General features: G+C 45.2%; 1 protein-coding gene across 3 annotated transcripts in view; it reads right to left on the bottom strand.

Moving 5' to 3' along the window:
- DNAH2 (dynein axonemal heavy chain 2) overlaps window positions 1-16253 on the bottom strand; it is a 105757-nt gene that overhangs the window by 34716 nt on the left and 54788 nt on the right. For all 3 annotated transcript variants that reach the window (XR_011523634.1, XM_070563230.1, XM_070563231.1), the window contains 19 exons: window positions 15871-16023; window positions 15484-15609; window positions 10025-10243; window positions 9666-9783; window positions 9320-9456; window positions 8601-8738; window positions 8353-8511; window positions 5856-6008; window positions 5574-5665; window positions 5055-5253; window positions 4678-4902; window positions 3624-3728; window positions 2680-2868; window positions 2383-2468; window positions 2112-2242; window positions 1810-1959; window positions 1285-1452; window positions 863-1023; window positions 449-588 (listed from right to left, as the gene is read on the bottom strand). Coding sequence is in view for 2 of the 3 variants with exons in the window: in XM_070563230.1 (XP_070419331.1) it covers window positions 449-588; window positions 863-1023; window positions 1285-1452; window positions 1810-1959; window positions 2112-2242; window positions 2383-2468; window positions 2680-2868; window positions 3624-3728; window positions 4678-4902; window positions 5055-5253; window positions 5574-5665; window positions 5856-6008; window positions 8353-8511; window positions 8601-8738; window positions 9320-9456; window positions 9666-9783; window positions 10025-10243; window positions 15484-15609; window positions 15871-16023 (2849 nt within the window). In the remaining variant the exon portion in view is untranslated. The remainder of the gene's footprint in view (window positions 1-448; window positions 589-862; window positions 1024-1284; window positions 1453-1809; window positions 1960-2111; window positions 2243-2382; window positions 2469-2679; window positions 2869-3623; window positions 3729-4677; window positions 4903-5054; window positions 5254-5573; window positions 5666-5855; window positions 6009-8352; window positions 8512-8600; window positions 8739-9319; window positions 9457-9665; window positions 9784-10024; window positions 10244-15483; window positions 15610-15870; window positions 16024-16253) is intronic.

The raw sequence follows: 16253 nt of genomic DNA, 5'->3' as shown, positions 1-16253 counted from the left end.
TTTGTGCGCTTTGCTTCAGTGGCCCAGGGTTTCACCCGTTTGGATCCTGGGCGCGGACATGGCACCGCTTGTCAAGCCATGCTGAGGCGGCATCCCACATGCCACAACTAGAAGGACCCACAACTAAGAAATACACAACTATGTACCTGGGGGCTTGGGAGAAAAAGGAAAAATAAAATCTTTAAAAAAAAATTAAAAAACAAAACAAAAAACCACCACTCAAAAAAAGCTAGTCATACCAGAAGAGAGTTGATGACTCTCATGTAAGCTGCAGGAACTTCCTGAAAGAAAGCATGGTCTACGGAAAGGAGATGGGGTGTGCCAGGCAGGAGAGGCTGGTGCTGTTCATGAGACTCACTCTCAGAAGGTATGGGAGGCCAAAAGAGGGGAGGAGGACCCCTGAAGGGGGCTGGGCATGGCACGAGAAGAAGGCTATACCAGGAGTCACCTGAAGGGGTCGCCCACAGGGCTGAGGCAGAGAACGATGTGCAGGTTGTTCCGCACGCGTTCAATGAGGTAGGCGAAGAGGCTGTCAGAGGACTCAGGTACCTGTTCTGCCCGGGCCTGGTCTATGATGTGTGCCTGGATCTGCACAGAAATTACACAGTCAGAGGGCTGAAGTTTCAATGGCAGAACCAGAGAGGGCAGCAAGTGAGGCTGGGCTGAGAAGGTGTGGGTTTTAAAGGAGCTCTGTCCAACAGAGTCCCTTGAGGGAAGATGGCTGAAGAGGAGCAGCTCTTCTACCTAATGGGGGGATGGACAGAGGAGGTGCCACAGTAGCCTACTCTGGGATTTGTGCTTCTTCAGGGGTTAGTTGGGAAGGCCAAGAACCAAATGGTAATGGGTGTGGAAGGGATCATACCTCTTCAAATTCATCAGTCTTGTAGAGATTGGGGACCTCGCCTGAGCTGAGGATGTTGTTAATGTCCTCTAGGAATGATTCATCAGCAATTTGGGTGTCCACGAAAAGGAAGGATGTGGCCTTGAGCTCTACCCCAGCCTGGCGATACAGACGCTTGATATCTGGACCAGATGAGGGAAAGAGGAAAAGGGGACAGACAGACTCTTCAGATTTACCATCCTGTCCCTTATTGCTCTTCTGAGATTTAGGAACCCTACCCCAGCCCTCAGTACATACACACCACCATCCTATAGCCCACATGGGCCTGGTACCCCTCACTATCTGGCTGCCATCTCCCCTCTCTCTTGTCATTGCAGAAAGTCAGGCATCTGATCTTTCACTCTAGCCCCAAACGCTCCTCCATGTCAGAAACCCAGCTGTACCTTCTCGGAACTCCTGCTTCCGATAATGTTTGGTGACCTCGATCTGGAAGGTGATGTACTCGCAGATGGATGAGGCCAAGCGGGCCAGACTCTGGCGCCCGCTGCCCCCAATGCCCACCAAGAGCATGTTGCCCCGAGGCTGTCCAATTACCCGCACAATCCGTGTGACTGGTGGGTAGGGGGAATGGGGGATGAGGGTAATGAGTTGGCTGAGCAACCTCAGGAGACCTCCAAGCCCCAGGCTAGGGATTAGGAAGCCTGAAACTAAAGTAGAGGGACCAAGAAGTGTGGGAAGAAGTTAATGCCTGAAGTCTTGGTAGCAATTCAACCTTTAACCTCCACCATTTCTGTTAAACAGCACCATAAAGGAAAAGCCTCATCCATTGCCACAAGGGCATCTGGGGCCAGGGAGGAAGGCAACTTCCTGGACTTGATTTGGGAGAAAACTGGGAAAGGATCCTTACTTCCTTGGAAATACCCATAATTGGGATGCTGAGGATGGGGATGGGAGTAGGAAGCGCTCACTGTGTTCAATAGCCTCTCGGAAGAGTACTAGCTGCATTGGCACAACAGCAGGGGACAGATTGTATTCATTTAGAGCCGTCTCCATGGCCGTCTTCAGTACTGCCAGATCAGTTAGGTCTTCATATACCTTGGGCTCCCTCAGGAAGTCCCCTGGGCCATGGGAAAGAGGGAGTCAGATCTCAAATGCCTGGTCACCCGCAGACTTCCCCAAAGGGCCCTACACATCAGCATTCCATGCCCCAACTCTCCTAATCCACCGCCTAAGAGTCTCCAGCCTACAGTAGCCACAGTTCCCAGCTCACCAAAGATAGGAGGACGTTTGTTGGGACAAAGATTATGAAATGTGAGGTCAAAGAAGGAGCCGAGTTTGTCACTGATGATGCCCACAAAGGCTTCCATGTCTGTCACATCAACCAGTCGGTCAGAGAAGACTCTGTTGGGAGGGAGTTGGGGTGAGATCTGAGAATAAAGAGGAGAATAGCCCTGGGGAAGGGAGTGCCAGGCCAGAGGTGGAGGTGGGGCTTGGGGCAAGGCTGAGGAAGCCTGGATCTGGTGGGGGCACTGGCATCTCACCTGAAACATTCATGGATCCAGAGTCGTGTGATGCTGGACTTGGTATCATGGAAGTCCTTGTTGGCTCTAAGCATGCCCTGGAACACCTGGGGAAGAGGTGTGGCTTGTGGGATGGAGGGAGACAAGAGATTCGCTCCTGAAGTTTTAGAGGTAAGGCTACAGAAAGTGACATTCTAGGATGGGGGTGATTCGGGGTATGCGGAATGCTACTGAAATCCAAGGCTTACTTTGAGGAGAGGAGAATGCCTCCAAGGAGGCTGTGCCAGGTGAAAGGGGCAGGGTCAGACAGAGTTTCACCTTGGAGATGTCTCGAAGGTTGAAGAGGTAATGGATCTTGGCAGGCGTGGGCAGGAAGCGCTGTACCACAGTGTTGTACACGTCTAAGGTGGCCTCAGTCACCACATTCCCAATGGGCTTCACCTCTTCCTCAAAGTCCTGAAGCTTCTGATTGATCATGGTGCCAAATATTCGGATGATCTGGGACTCCTAGAAACAGGACTTCAGACTCATTTTTGCAGGCTCCTGGCCCTTCAGCCAGGCTAGGACAAGGGTGAGGAGAGTAGAGCACTTGCCTTGGGGCCAGAATTTAAGGGGGCACCAAAAACCCCGCAAACATCAAGGGAAATAAAATTTTAATGAAATCTTTAAATAAAGATCAAAATCAATGCAAAATATCCCTGATGAACAATATCAACATTTTAAATAAAGATGGGATCAGTATTATTGATTTTTCCTTGGCCTCAGGCTCAATATGGTTCAGCGTGGCACTGGATTCATCTTACATTCACTTAAAATTTTGGTATTTTGTTCATCATAAATTTTTGGCATTCATTTTTTTTAAGATATTACATTAAAAGATTATTTATCTTGATTACTGAGGGTTTTTTGCACCCAAGTGCCTTCCTCACCTCACCCTCATCCTGGCACTGCTCTCAGCTCTGAGCTCTGTAGGATCCACCTTCCTTGGTTTATGAGGGCCCCACTGCATTCTCTGCCCTTTGGGACTGCAAGGCTTCATGTTCCAGAGCCAGCAAGCTACACTGTCATTCTACAGCTCTCCTAGCTCGGGGGAAGCAAAGGTTCCTATAGACAGTGGTCTCCCCTCCCTATATGGTAGCTCCCTGTGTGCAACGCTGCTTAGGGTCCCTCGGCCCTCTCCTTGATCTTCCCGCTCCTTCTCTGGGACATGGATGGTCTTGCCTTCTACAGTCCCCCCACCCCAGCCCCTGCTATGCCCTCACTGTAGGGAAGGTCATGTTGATCATGTTGAAGCGACTCTGCAGCCTTGGGGAGATGACAGTCCGTCCGCCCCCAGGGGGACCCATGGCGGCCATCAGGAACATATCCTAGAGAGCAAAGACAAGAAGGGGCAGAGAGACGGGTGGGAAGAAGGGATGAGACAAGGCACAAAAATAGGGAGGAAGTAAAAGGAGCCAGAAGGAAGAGAATAAATGGAGGGACAAACGGGAAGAGGGACAAGGACAGAACGAGGAGGAAGAATCATGGAATAATGCGGTCAGGGAAGGGTGAAGGGAAGGAAGAGATTAGGGAAATTTTTTTAGAATTATTAAAGTAATGTATTTGTTTTTATTTTATCATAATAATCCATGTACCCAAATTCGAAAATAGAGGTAAATTAAAAAAGAACATTTGATTACATCTTCTAGACTTTCCCTCTTTTTTCTTTTCTTTAATATATATCTATCCACACGTGTATGTGTATGTGTGTCCTTTCTCAGAAACATAGGAATAAATTATCAGGTGAGTTTTTGACCCTGAGTGCCAGATAGATGAGAACCACAGAAATAAAGCTAGAGTGGCTGCTGCCTATTAATTCAGGAAAAAGAAACAAATAAGATGCTCAGAATCCCATGGAAGAAGAGCCAGGACGGAAGGGAGATGACTGGATCCTGGGTGGGGAGTGGAGAACTGATACTATGGAGGTGGTTGCTGTACCAATGGGAGGGAGAGAAGACCTGGCGAGGCAACTTACAGACTCTGGGCACCTAGACAGTTCTGGGTGGCATCAGGGGTGGCATGTGAGCGTGGCATAGAGGCCTAGAAAAGGAGTGGAAGTTGGAGGACACGATCCTTTGGTCACAAAGCACAGGGGAGTTAATAATAGGAATTGATAACTCAGGAGCCAGATGTCTGGGTCCTGAGAAAGGCAGAACAGTCCTTTGTGGAGAGGAATATAGAATTATAGGATTCTATCCTGGGGTCCTCATGGAGTGGGAACTGAACCTATCGTAGGAGGGAACAGAGGCATGAAGAATGAACTCTCAGGATGCTTACTCGAATGTACTTGATGGTCTGTTTCGTACGATCATACCAGAAGCCATAGTCAATCCAGAGGCGAATAAGCTCCAGGGCTGGCTGGGATCCAAACATGTCCTTAGCTGGCATATTTAGGTCATCCATAAAAGTGATCATGCTTTTGCCCCCAAATGGCACATAGACACCCTTGGTTCGTTTCTCCACTCTGCTCTCAATGATGCTCTGCACGTTATTGGATGTGGTCTGGTGAAAAAGGTACAGAACGAATGCTTGGGTCCCCCAGAGAAATACAGGGTTAGAGAGGAGGTCAATCAGGCAGCTGGATCCCAAGGGAAAGCAGAAGGCAGGGAGAGCATGGGGAGCTGGCGGCCTGGTCCTTGGGTCCTACAACGCACCTGTGCAGACATGTTGACAGTGAGCACTGACCACTGGCTGGAAGGCAAGGACTGTAGGACACTCTGGGCAATAGAGGTCTTTCCAGTCCCCACGGGACCCACCAGCAGGACAGGATTCTGGTTAGCCACCAAAGCGCTCACCAGGTAGTTGTAGCGAACAGTGTCGACGGTGGGCACCATAATCTTGTAGAAGGGGGAACTAGGGAAGAAAAGGAACTGTCTCAAGGGTCATTGGCCCACTCCTTTCTAACTCTGCTTCATTCTGCCTCCCAATGTTTATCTTGCTCTGGCATCCCCCGTCTCTAATCACCAACCCTGCCTCCTGTGGGGCTTGGGGATTGGGCATTCTCCTTAAAGATCCTGTCCCATTTCCTCAAATCATCTCTGCTCTGGGGTCCAACTACTCTTCCCCACAGCTCACTTCTGCTCCTATGCTGCAGCTGCCTCTCTACATCTCCCACCAAGCCCACCCCAAGACCAACCTACCCCCCGCCACCCCCGGCCAGGCCGTGCTCTCACTTTGGAGGGTAGCGCCAACTCTTAGGGAGCTTTTCCTCAAATGACGTCCAACTCCTCATCTTGGGGTCCACAAAATACTCGTAAACCGTGTCCTAAGGAGGGAATGTGTTACCAAAGCCTTCCAGTAGCTCTCCCCAGTCCAGAAAACGCGCTCACAGACCACTGGGAAGAAGGAGAGCTGGGTTGGTAGTCTGACACTCAGGCAGAATCTAAGGATCAGAGAGACTGGTGGGTTCTGGAAAATATAGGAAAAATAGGACAAGTGGGTTTGAGTGCCCTGACCTTGTTGGGAAAGGAGCCCTCAATCTCTCGGAGGTAACTGTCGATCTTCTTGCGGCCCTCCTCATCCACAGAGGCACACACAGACCAGATCATGCTGAACACAAACGTCAGCTCAACCATGGAGATGTAGTTTTCACCATCAGCTGGGTTCACCTGGATGGAAGAAAAGAAGGGGCAACACCCTAAATCTAGACGAGCTGGAGAGATCTCTTTTGACAGGTCATCATACAGGCTTAGTTTTGCTCCTTTCCTGGTTTTATTTGGAAAACCATATGGTTATAGATAAATCTAAGTCTAAAATATTTAGATAAATCTGAAACTTCTTGTAGCTCCGCAGTTGCTCGGAGCTTCTTCTCTGCTAAGTTGTTAGGTAAAGACACAGCAAAGATCCAGCCACACCATGTCTACTCTGAAGAAGTCCCCACGGGTTCTCAAGGAGGCAGGTCCAGGGACATTTGTGGTGACTTCTTTGTAACTGCAAAAACTTGGAGATGACCTAAATGTCCACCAGTAGAGGGATGGAAAAATAAAATGTGCTGTTCTACAGCGGAATGGTATATAACAGCTAAAAGCAATGAAATTAACCTATGTGCAGCAATAGGGAACTCAAGAACACATTGTTGATTTAATAAGCATATTGCAAATGGGGTATATAGCATGATACATTTTTTAAATATAACATTTTCTATGGATACCTATGGGCTTATATGTAAATACATATTTCTGAAAAGGTCCGTAATGACACATACAGACATACTCCAGTATGTAGTTACTTAAGTAAAGAGGGGAGTAGACCAGAATTGGAAAGAGAGGGGTGATCAAAAAAGACTTTGTTTTATTAAAAAATTCTAACTTTTAGAAAGGAAATTAGATTCAACTATTACTTGTGTAATTAAAAATTAAATCTTAAAATGTATCAACTTAATAGCAGAAACAGTGTATTTAGAGCTGATGCTTGAACCCCCAACCCAGAGGGCACATGGCAGATGGTATTCTTTGATAGGGTCTATGGAGCACATGGGGCTGTGCAAACTCTACTGCTTGCTTGGGGAAAATGGCCAACAGACAGCTAAGCCAGCATCATGCGGGTCATCTCTAACCTACTATGTGAAACAGCCACAGGCCACATTGAGTGGGGAGCTCTTGGAAGACGGGTTTGGAGTTAAGATACTTAGAACTGCAAATAATGTGATATACAGGATGCCATCCAATCCAGAATATTGGACTTGGTCTTAGAATAATCCTCAATCCTCAAAATATAGGTGGGAAATTGTATTGAGACTCTATTGTCTAACATATTCAATCGAGAATCCTGGATTGGAATATTCAGTCTAGCTCACCCCAACACACAACACTCACCATCTCACCATCCTCTTCTCCGGGGCTCTGCTACACTGAAGAGGGTCTGCACACAAACACCACCCACCCCACCCCACCCTGCTACAGACCTGACTTTGTGTCTCTGTGTTTATGCAAGGCCACTCTCTTTACCTAGAATGCCCTGCTTTCTCTGTGGTATTCATCAGTGCTCTTCCCTCTCTGCTCAGCCCCCAACTTGGCCTGTCTTCCTGAGCACCTCGGTGCCCCTAACACTATATTAGTGTCCTTTTCCTGTGTGTTACCTTGCAAGTTCATCTACACAGTTTTAATGTATATTAACTGTACTGGGAATGACATATACTGTTATAGATCTTTTTTCTTTTTTTATTTTGAGGAAGATTAACCCTGAGCCAACATCCCTGCCCATCCTCCCCCACCTTCTATGTGGGATGCCCACCACAGCATGGCCTACTGAGCGGTGCCATGTCCGCATCCAGGATGTGAACTGGCGAATCCCAGGCCACCGAAGCAGAACGCGTGAACTTAACCACCGCGCCACCGTGCCAGCCCTGTTATAGATCTGAACTGTTATATAGCTTTATATTAACAGTTTAGTTATCTGGCAATGTCTTAGAAAACAACACGAACCACTTCTAGGCAGTGGTTTAATCTCGACAGAAAAATATCCAGTTTTGGTCCTTACTCCATAATTATAAACTGAACAAAATTTTTCTTAAGTATCAATTAATCTGAAAATTTCTAAAGCCGCTCATCAGATTAGGTTGGGTGCTCCTTCCAGCAGAAATGGTATCCCAAGGCCTCACATACACCAAGACTTAATATTTATTTTTTGAAAGGATAGAGAAATGAGGGACCAAATTAACTATCCTCAGCTCCCAAAATACAGGTAGGAAATTATAGCGAGAGCCATTGTGCACTATCTCCAATTTAGAGTCCTTAGTCTGGCCTTTCAGTGAGCACGCACATGCACACACACGCGCACACACACACGCCCACACCCCTTGCTGCCTCCATGGTTGGTGAGGCCTCCCCTTAGAGTCTCTGCTCCACTCATAACTGGTGTTCAAATTGTGTCTCAGACACACTGTTTCCCTGAAGTTGTCCCCGGGAGGTCACGAGCCCTTCCTGCCCTGGCCCTGCTCTGGTCTCCACTTACGCCATTCTCTGGTGTGGCCAGGGCCGTGTACAGCTTGCAGAGGGAGATGATTCCACTGTATTCAGGGAGGGGCACTAGCTCGTTGCAGTTGTCCTTCTTGAAGGTCAGTATCTTGTTGATGAACTTTTCGAACATGCGTTGGAGGGGCTCTGCCTCAACCTGGAGTTGAATACGAAGGGGCTCTTTATTCACTCTTGTGTCTCATAGGGCACACAAGTTACTTTCCCTCTCCTCATTTCCCTTTATACCTTTGGCCTCTTCTCTAGCCATGACTGAACATAGGGCTTCCAGCCCAGGTCAGCATAGTCAGTGTAGACCATCCCGCAGCGAGACACAGTGGCTGGAGAGGCCACTGCCAAGTTCTCCACTTCGAACAGGAGAGATACCTAAGGATATGCTTTGTCAGAATCTCGTCTTTCCCTCCACCCCACCCCCATCAATAATAATAAAAACACCCAGAACTCTGATGCCCCAAGGTGTCTCTACCAAGTACCAAGTGTATGACAGGATGAATAAAGACCTAAGGTTTACAAGTGATTTGCTTTTTAAAACAAATTACAGCTTATTCAAGGTTATCCTTATGAAAAATCACTCTCTCACTTGCATTGTTTGAGTGGGTGGAAAAGGGTGTGTTTTACAGCCCATGAATTCATAACCCGTGGCACACAAGTGAACGTCATCCCGCGTATGTCAGTGGAAATGAGGCTGAGAAGGGCTGCCTCAGTTTCCACAGGGCTTCCTAGTACACAAAGTTCTTTTCTATACACTTGTTCTCATCATCCATGGTAGGCAGGCATTTTTTTCTTGAGTCACAGGTTTCCCTGAATCCACGCATCCTCCTCCTCCTCAGCTGTCTCCCATAGAACTTACTCTTCTCTCAGGAGTCCAGTGCTCTTCCCCTTAGCCCTGCCTCATGCCCTCCAGTTTCCACCCCTGCAGGGCCTCGGTAGTCTGCGCACCCCTGTACCTGCTCAGGCATAGAGATGCGCTCTCCGTTGATGAGGGTCAACACTTTGTTATCATCCATGACAGAGTTCATGCTCTCAATCCACAGTGTGTCCACAGGGCCATCAAAAAGGATCCACTTCTCATCTGGTTTCTCATCTAGCAGAAGGCGGATGATAAAGAAACCAGGAGCCTTCTCACCTAGCCCTCCCTCCCACTCATCTCCTCAGAGAAGCAAGCAGATGTTTCCTTGTATCTCTGCATTCCCCAAGCATTTTTATCCTAAATTTGAGCTTTCTTTCCCCAGACTGCCCACTCCCTTAGGAGACTCAGGCCTCTGCTCTCCCCACCCCCTGATCCTTTGGTACCTGCACATGCTGTCCGCATGACGCTGGACAGGACGCCATCTGTCCATTCGTTAGTGCTGAGGTCATACTCCCCATACAGCTCCCCAAGGGACAGTGCCTTAGGGTTCAAAGGGAACTCCTAAAAATGATACAGGAAGAGATTTTTGAGCTGCTGGAGGACATAAATCCCAAGATCTCCCTTTATTTCAAGGTATTTGTATTTGCCCTTCTCTCTCCTCTCTCCCAGGCCTCCTCAGATCCAGGCACTGCCCCCCTGGTCTGCACTGCCCTCCCTGACATCTATGCATTCTTGCTCCAGCCTCCACTGCCCTCCTGATACTCAAGTCTCTGTCACCAGCTTCATGGTCCCAACTCCATACTCTGACAATGTTGAAGTTGGGGTCTCCAGCTCTGCACAAGGAGGACAAGGAGGACTGAAGAATCCGCCATGAGGCAGTCTTGCCGCTGCCCGTGCAGCCCACGATCATGGTGGAGTGGCGGGAGTTCTTGGTTTCATACAACTGGATAACCTTGGTGAGGGTGAATGGTGTAGTCTGCAGGCCCATATCTCGAATCTCCTGCTCAATGGTCTCCCGCAGCTGAGAAGGAAAAATAGAGGAATTGGAAGAAAAAGGATGAGGCCTGTGAGGGGCTTTCAAAATCTCCTCAATGCCTGGGAAGATAATGTTCAAACTGTCGAGAATGGTACTGGGGCCCTTTGCACTCTGGCAATTGTTCATTCCCTGAGAAGCTGACCAATTGCAGAGTTAAGAGATTGGGCTCTGGGGGCCAGCCCCGTGGCCGAGTGGTTAAGTTCGCACGCTCCGCTGCAGGCGGCCCAGTGTTTCATCAGTTCAAATCCTGGGTGCGGACATGGCACTGCTCGTCGAGCCACGCTGAGGTGGCGTCCCACATGCCACAACTAGAAGGACCCACAACTAAGAATATACAACTATGTACGGGGGGTCTTTGGGGAGAAAAAGGAAAAAATAAAATCTTTAAAAAAAAAAAAAAAGAGATTGTACTCTGGAGTCAGCCAGCCAGGGTCTCCAGCTTTCAGCTATGTGAACCTGAGTAAGTTACTTCTCTGAGCCTTGGTTTCCACATCTGTTAAATGGGAGTAATGATGGTACTTTCCCCATAAGGTTGTTGTAGTAGATAAGATAGCTAATATAAAACACAACATCTGACCCACAACTCTCCATGTTTTTTCTAATGTTATTCAACAAACATCTAAGCCTCTACAGAACGTGCTAAGCAGTGTGCTGGGTGCTGAGAACAATGTAGAGTCCATCCTATTGCAGAGCTCACAGTCTAGTGGGAGAGCCAGACATTAGACAAATCATCACCTAAGTTAAAAAGCAATGCTTACAGAACCATGCCCGTATGGATCAGCCCCAGAATAGCGTGACGTTTTTAAACACACAGTCAATGCTACCAAATAATTTCAGATAGATGCAAGATCTTTACTTGTATGTCTCAAACACCACTAAGAGGCCTCACCACTACTATTTGCTTCCTTCTGACAATAAGTTTTATTAACATGTTTGCATGTGTGCATCATGCCACAAGTTTAATATGTCACCTTTTCTATTTATTCAGTTTAAAATATTCTCTACTTTCTTCTTTGACCCATCAGTTATTTAGAATTGTATTGCCTAATTTCCAAACACTCGGGCTGCTTCTAATTATATTTTGTTATTGATTTCTAGCTTAATTTTTATTGTGGTCAGAGATCATCCTCTGTATAATTTCAATCATTTGAAATTTATGAGACTTCGTAACCCAGCATATGGTCAATTTTAGAAAATGTTCCATGTGTACTTGAGGTAAATGTGCATCTGCAATTGTTGCATGCGATGTTCTGTGTTAAAAAGCATTCAGATCTGTGACTACATGGATTTTTCGGTATCCTTGCTTTATCAATTTGTGAGAGAAGTATGTCAAGATTTCTTACTAAGGTTTTGGATTTATCTATTTCTCCTTTTAGTTCCGTCAATTTTGTTTTATGTGTTTCATAGCTATATTATTAAGTGTATACAAATTTAGAATTGTTATGTCTTTCTGTGCCTTGGCCCTTTTGTCATTATTAAATGTCCCCCTTTACCATAAAGTCTCCTTTGCCTGTTATCAGTAGAGGTACCACTGTGATCAGAAAATGTGTTCTAAATAAATTCCTTTGAAATTTTTGAGGCAGATTCGTGGCCTTTACATGGTCGCTTTTCCTAAATATTCTATGCGTGCTTGAAAAAAAATGGTGATTCTTCCATTATGGAGTGCAATTGCTATAGATGTCTATTAAATCAAGATTGTGTTGTTCAAATCTTCTATATCCTAAATGATTTTTAGTCTGCCTGGTCTATCAGTCACTGAGAGATGTTAAGATCTCAACTATGATGGTAGATTTGTCTATTTTTCCTTATAATTCTGCAAAATTTTGCTCTATTTATTTTGAGGCTATGTTATTAGGTGCATCCAAATTTAGAATTGTTATAACTTCCTGGTGAATTGAATCTTTTAGTATCATGAAGTGACCTTCTTTATTTATAGCAAGGCTTCTTGCCTTAAAATCGATGTTGTCTGATATTGCTACCCCAGCTTTCTTTTGATTAGTATTTGCCTGTAGTATTTCTGTTTCTTTGACTCTCAACCCTTTGTCTTTATGTTTTAGGTGTGTCTCTTATAAACAGTATTAAATATTAGTGTATAATATTAAGTGTATGATTATTTTTCCTTTTCTACATAAGTTTTTTGTTTTCCCTAGGAGCTAATAGTTTCTGTGGTTTTTATTTGCTTAGTTTTTAATATACGTATCTCTAACTCAACTCCAAACTCTACCAGTTATTAAATCTCTCAAAACGTTTATTCACATCAGGTATCAATTTCTTCTTCTTAAAGAAGTCTTCCTGAAGCCTTCAGATTTGCTCCAATCTGGATTGGCTTCTCTTTTTGTCTGGTGCACAACCATCATTCTGTGTCCTCTATTTTCCTTTTTATTGGTATGTTCCTGCATTTTAAGAGAGCATATCCTCTAGTAGCTTTCTAAGAAAGGATATATTGGAAGTAAATTTTTTTTGAGAGTCTGCATGTCTGGAATGTCTCTGATCTAGCCTCCTATGTGACAGGTTAGCTGGGTATAGAATTTGAGGTTGGAAATAATTTTCCTTCAGAACGTTGAAGGCTGCTCCACTGTTTATAGATTCAGCATTGCTACTGAGAAATCTAACATTGTAATTCTTGGTCTTTTGCGTGTCACCTCTCTTTTTTTCCTCTCTCTTTGGAGGTTTGTTAAATCCTATTCTTTTCCTGGTGTTTTAAAATTTCACAGTGACGGGCCTTAGTAAGGATTCATTTTATCCACTGTGTCATGCATTTATGGATCCTTCTATTTTGGAAACAGGTCCTTCAGCTCTAGGGATTCACCTTGAATTGTTTCATTATTGATCCTGCCCCCCTCCATTTTCTCTGCTTCTACTTTTTGGAACTCCTGTTATTTGGATATTGTCTTTCCTAGACTGACTCTTGAATCTTATCTATTTCCTCCTTTGTTGGCTCTATTCTCTGGAATATCCCTTTATTAATAGCATTTCATCAGTATTTCATGGATACAATATCTTTATCTTCTCTTTGATAATACTAATGATAGATTTAAAAAAAAAAAACTTCTCTCTGCATTGTCTATTTTCTCCAATTTGCTTTTTCCTTTTTTTTTTTTTTTTTTTTTTGGCTGCTTTCACATTAGAGGTTTTTCTCAGATGTGTGGTGAGCCTGGTTTTCTTCTCATAAAAAAGGATCGAGGACTAAAAAGCTGAGTGGAAGCTCTGAGTGCATGAGTGGGGCTTGTAGACTATGAGTGGCCCTGTAGATAAGTTATCTAGGACTTTCATTGGGAAGTTTCCATTGCTGATGTTTTGGTCATTCCTCTTGGGCCATACAGATTCCCCAGAGAGAATTCTTCCAACTTCCTCTCTGGCTGCCAGCATTCTGGGAGCAGAGATGAAAGAAGGCTAAGATCTCAGCATTTAATGTGTAAACATTCACTTAAGCCTCATTTTTAACAGGGCTTACTCCTGTCCTCAACTATACCCAGAATGCCCTGGACCAGAGACCTGCTATTTTACCTTCTAGTCTTCTGCCAAAGTGGGAGAGGCACGGTCACCCAGGGTCACAGAGAAGGGGAGATCTAGAGATCTAATGGCCTCCAAGATAGTTTGCCTCCAATCCTCCTTATTTTAGCTACACCTCCTTTACTCTTCCCACTACTCTCTATTTACAGAGGTGCCAAATGCTTAGCCTTTTAGAATTGCCTCTCAATTCCCCCCACTTCCACGCCTCTCAGCTTTGCTAAGTAAGTCACAACTTATTCATTTGTTTCCTATGTCTAAAATTTTTGTTGCTATCTCCTCTTCCATTCTCCCCATCCTTTTTGGTATCTCTTTAGAGTAGTTGTAATGGATTTTCAAAAGGAAACAAAATTGTTTTTAATCTACCTTCTTTAGCTGGAAGTCCTATTGTTGTTGTTGTTTTTAATTTTAATTATAACATTTCTTCATGTATAGAAATTCTATTGATTCTTTTTTCAAATCTACTTTGTTTAGAAGTCTCTTGCTCCAGGCTCATAGTTTCAAGCTTCTCTTTCATTTCTTTAAACACACTAATTTAGTTATTTTTTAATTCTATGCTGATTATTTTCAATATCTGAAGTCTTTGTGGATCTCATTTGGCTGTTCTGTTGTTCTTCAGCCTTCCTTTCATGATATCTTGTTTTCTCTTGTGTTTTGTGAATTTTGACCAGGAGCTGCTCATTTTCTTGGACTTTTATGAGAATTCTTTGAGGCTCTAGTTGAAGTTTCATTCTTCCAGAAATAATTTGCATTTCTTCTGCCAGTCACCTGGGGAAAGCACTAATGACCTGGAACTACTTAAAATTAAGTTCTAAGTTTGAGATTTTGGGAGATTACACAGTAGAATAAATTATAACCATAGACCATATGAGAGCTGGCTTGTGGTTAGGAAATCTCAAAGGAGATTTTAGCCCCTCCTCCCATCGTTGGAGGTCAAGACAAGCAAGTTTCTTTACTGTATGGACCCTTCTCAATGGTGGGTTTCTCATGTTCCTATTTACTGAGGATGTTTTCTCTTGTGGACTGAGATTTATGCAGGACTGGGTTTTTTATTGTACCTCCAAACTTGGGCTGCTTTATCTCCTATCTACAGTGCCTTAAATTCAACAAAAATTTTCAGGGAAAAAGCCAGCTTTCACACTCACTTATCTTCCAGTTTTTACTCCCCCTCTTCATCCCAGAATTCTTTCTTTCTTGCCAGCTTAGCAATGTATTTACAAAGATGTATTTTTATATTTTTTATCCAGCATTTTAGTGGTTTCAATTGAAAGGATCCAACTACCATACTGCCAGAGAAGAAAATTCCTATAGCTTCTAAAATCCTCCTCCTCCAGCCCTTCCATTCCATTGCTCTCACATATCAAACAGCTCCTAGCAGTCTCTCCTCAAAACTTCCTGAATGAGGAGAGAAGCGGAGGCAGGAGAGGGCTGATGGGTATACAGAAAGTAGAAAGACCAATGAATTAGAGGTCTCAAGGAAGTCAATGAGTGGAAGTGCTTGAGCTGGTGAGTCAGGGGGCAGGGAGTTGTGGTGAGAGAGTAGAATGCTTGAATAGGTCTCTATCATTTTATAGATAAGGAAGCCCTCAGAGAGGTCAACTGTCTTGCAAAAAGTCACAGCCTAGTGAAGGGCAGAACAAGGCCTGGAACCCAAGTGTCCTGGTCCTGGCCCCACATTCACACATAAGGTCAGGGAGAGTATAAAGAACAAATACCTTGCCATAGTCAATGATAGGCAGCTCAATGCTGGGGAATAGATCTTGCACAATGGCATTGAAGAGTGGCACGTCAACTGAAGTTAGCTTGGCAATGTTCATATCTCTCATTGAGAGAAGCAACACCTGGATGGGAAAAGACAGAGACTCAGGCTTGACAAGCCAGGGCCTAGTACTCACCAGGCCCTTCCTCTCCAAAGGGGTGAGGGACAGGAGCCAAGAACAATGGCTACACCTGAGCTATACAATACAATAGGAAACACAGGGGACAGGCAGAATGGTGGAAGTCCCAATCCAGGGAAAGAAAAGATCCGAAAAACTTTAGCGAAGGCGCACAGGACCAGTGACAGTGGGGGTTAAGGTCCAAGGGCTGTGCCCTTCATCTACCTCTTCATCAGACAGATCCGGCTGCAGGCGGCGCTTCTTGCCAGCATAGCGCAGAAGGGAGGTGAGGGCGCGTAGGCCGAAGTCATAATGGTCCTGTCTGGAGAGCTGCTGCACAGCCAGTGAGTAAAGTGTGTACACCTTCTTGGCCAGAATCTGGGAAACCAAAACAGAGGAGGGAACAACCTGTCTCCCTACAAATCCCTCTTCTTCATCTAGGGACAGCTACGGATACAGGGAGTTAGGTCCTAGGATTTCAAACAGCTACGAGGTGGTCTATGGGCAATCCTAATGAGAAGATCCTGTGAATCGTGCCAACGTTGATTAGCGGCATCAAAGAGGGGAGACCTCCCTCCTCGGAATTCTTCTGCCTCCATATCCTACTG

Source organism: Equus przewalskii, chromosome 10 (genome assembly GCF_037783145.1).
Source record: "Equus przewalskii isolate Varuska chromosome 10, EquPr2, whole genome shotgun sequence".
Classification (NCBI taxonomy): Eukaryota; Metazoa; Chordata; class Mammalia; order Perissodactyla; family Equidae; genus Equus; species Equus przewalskii.
This window is presented reverse-complemented; position numbering and strand designations above follow the sequence as displayed.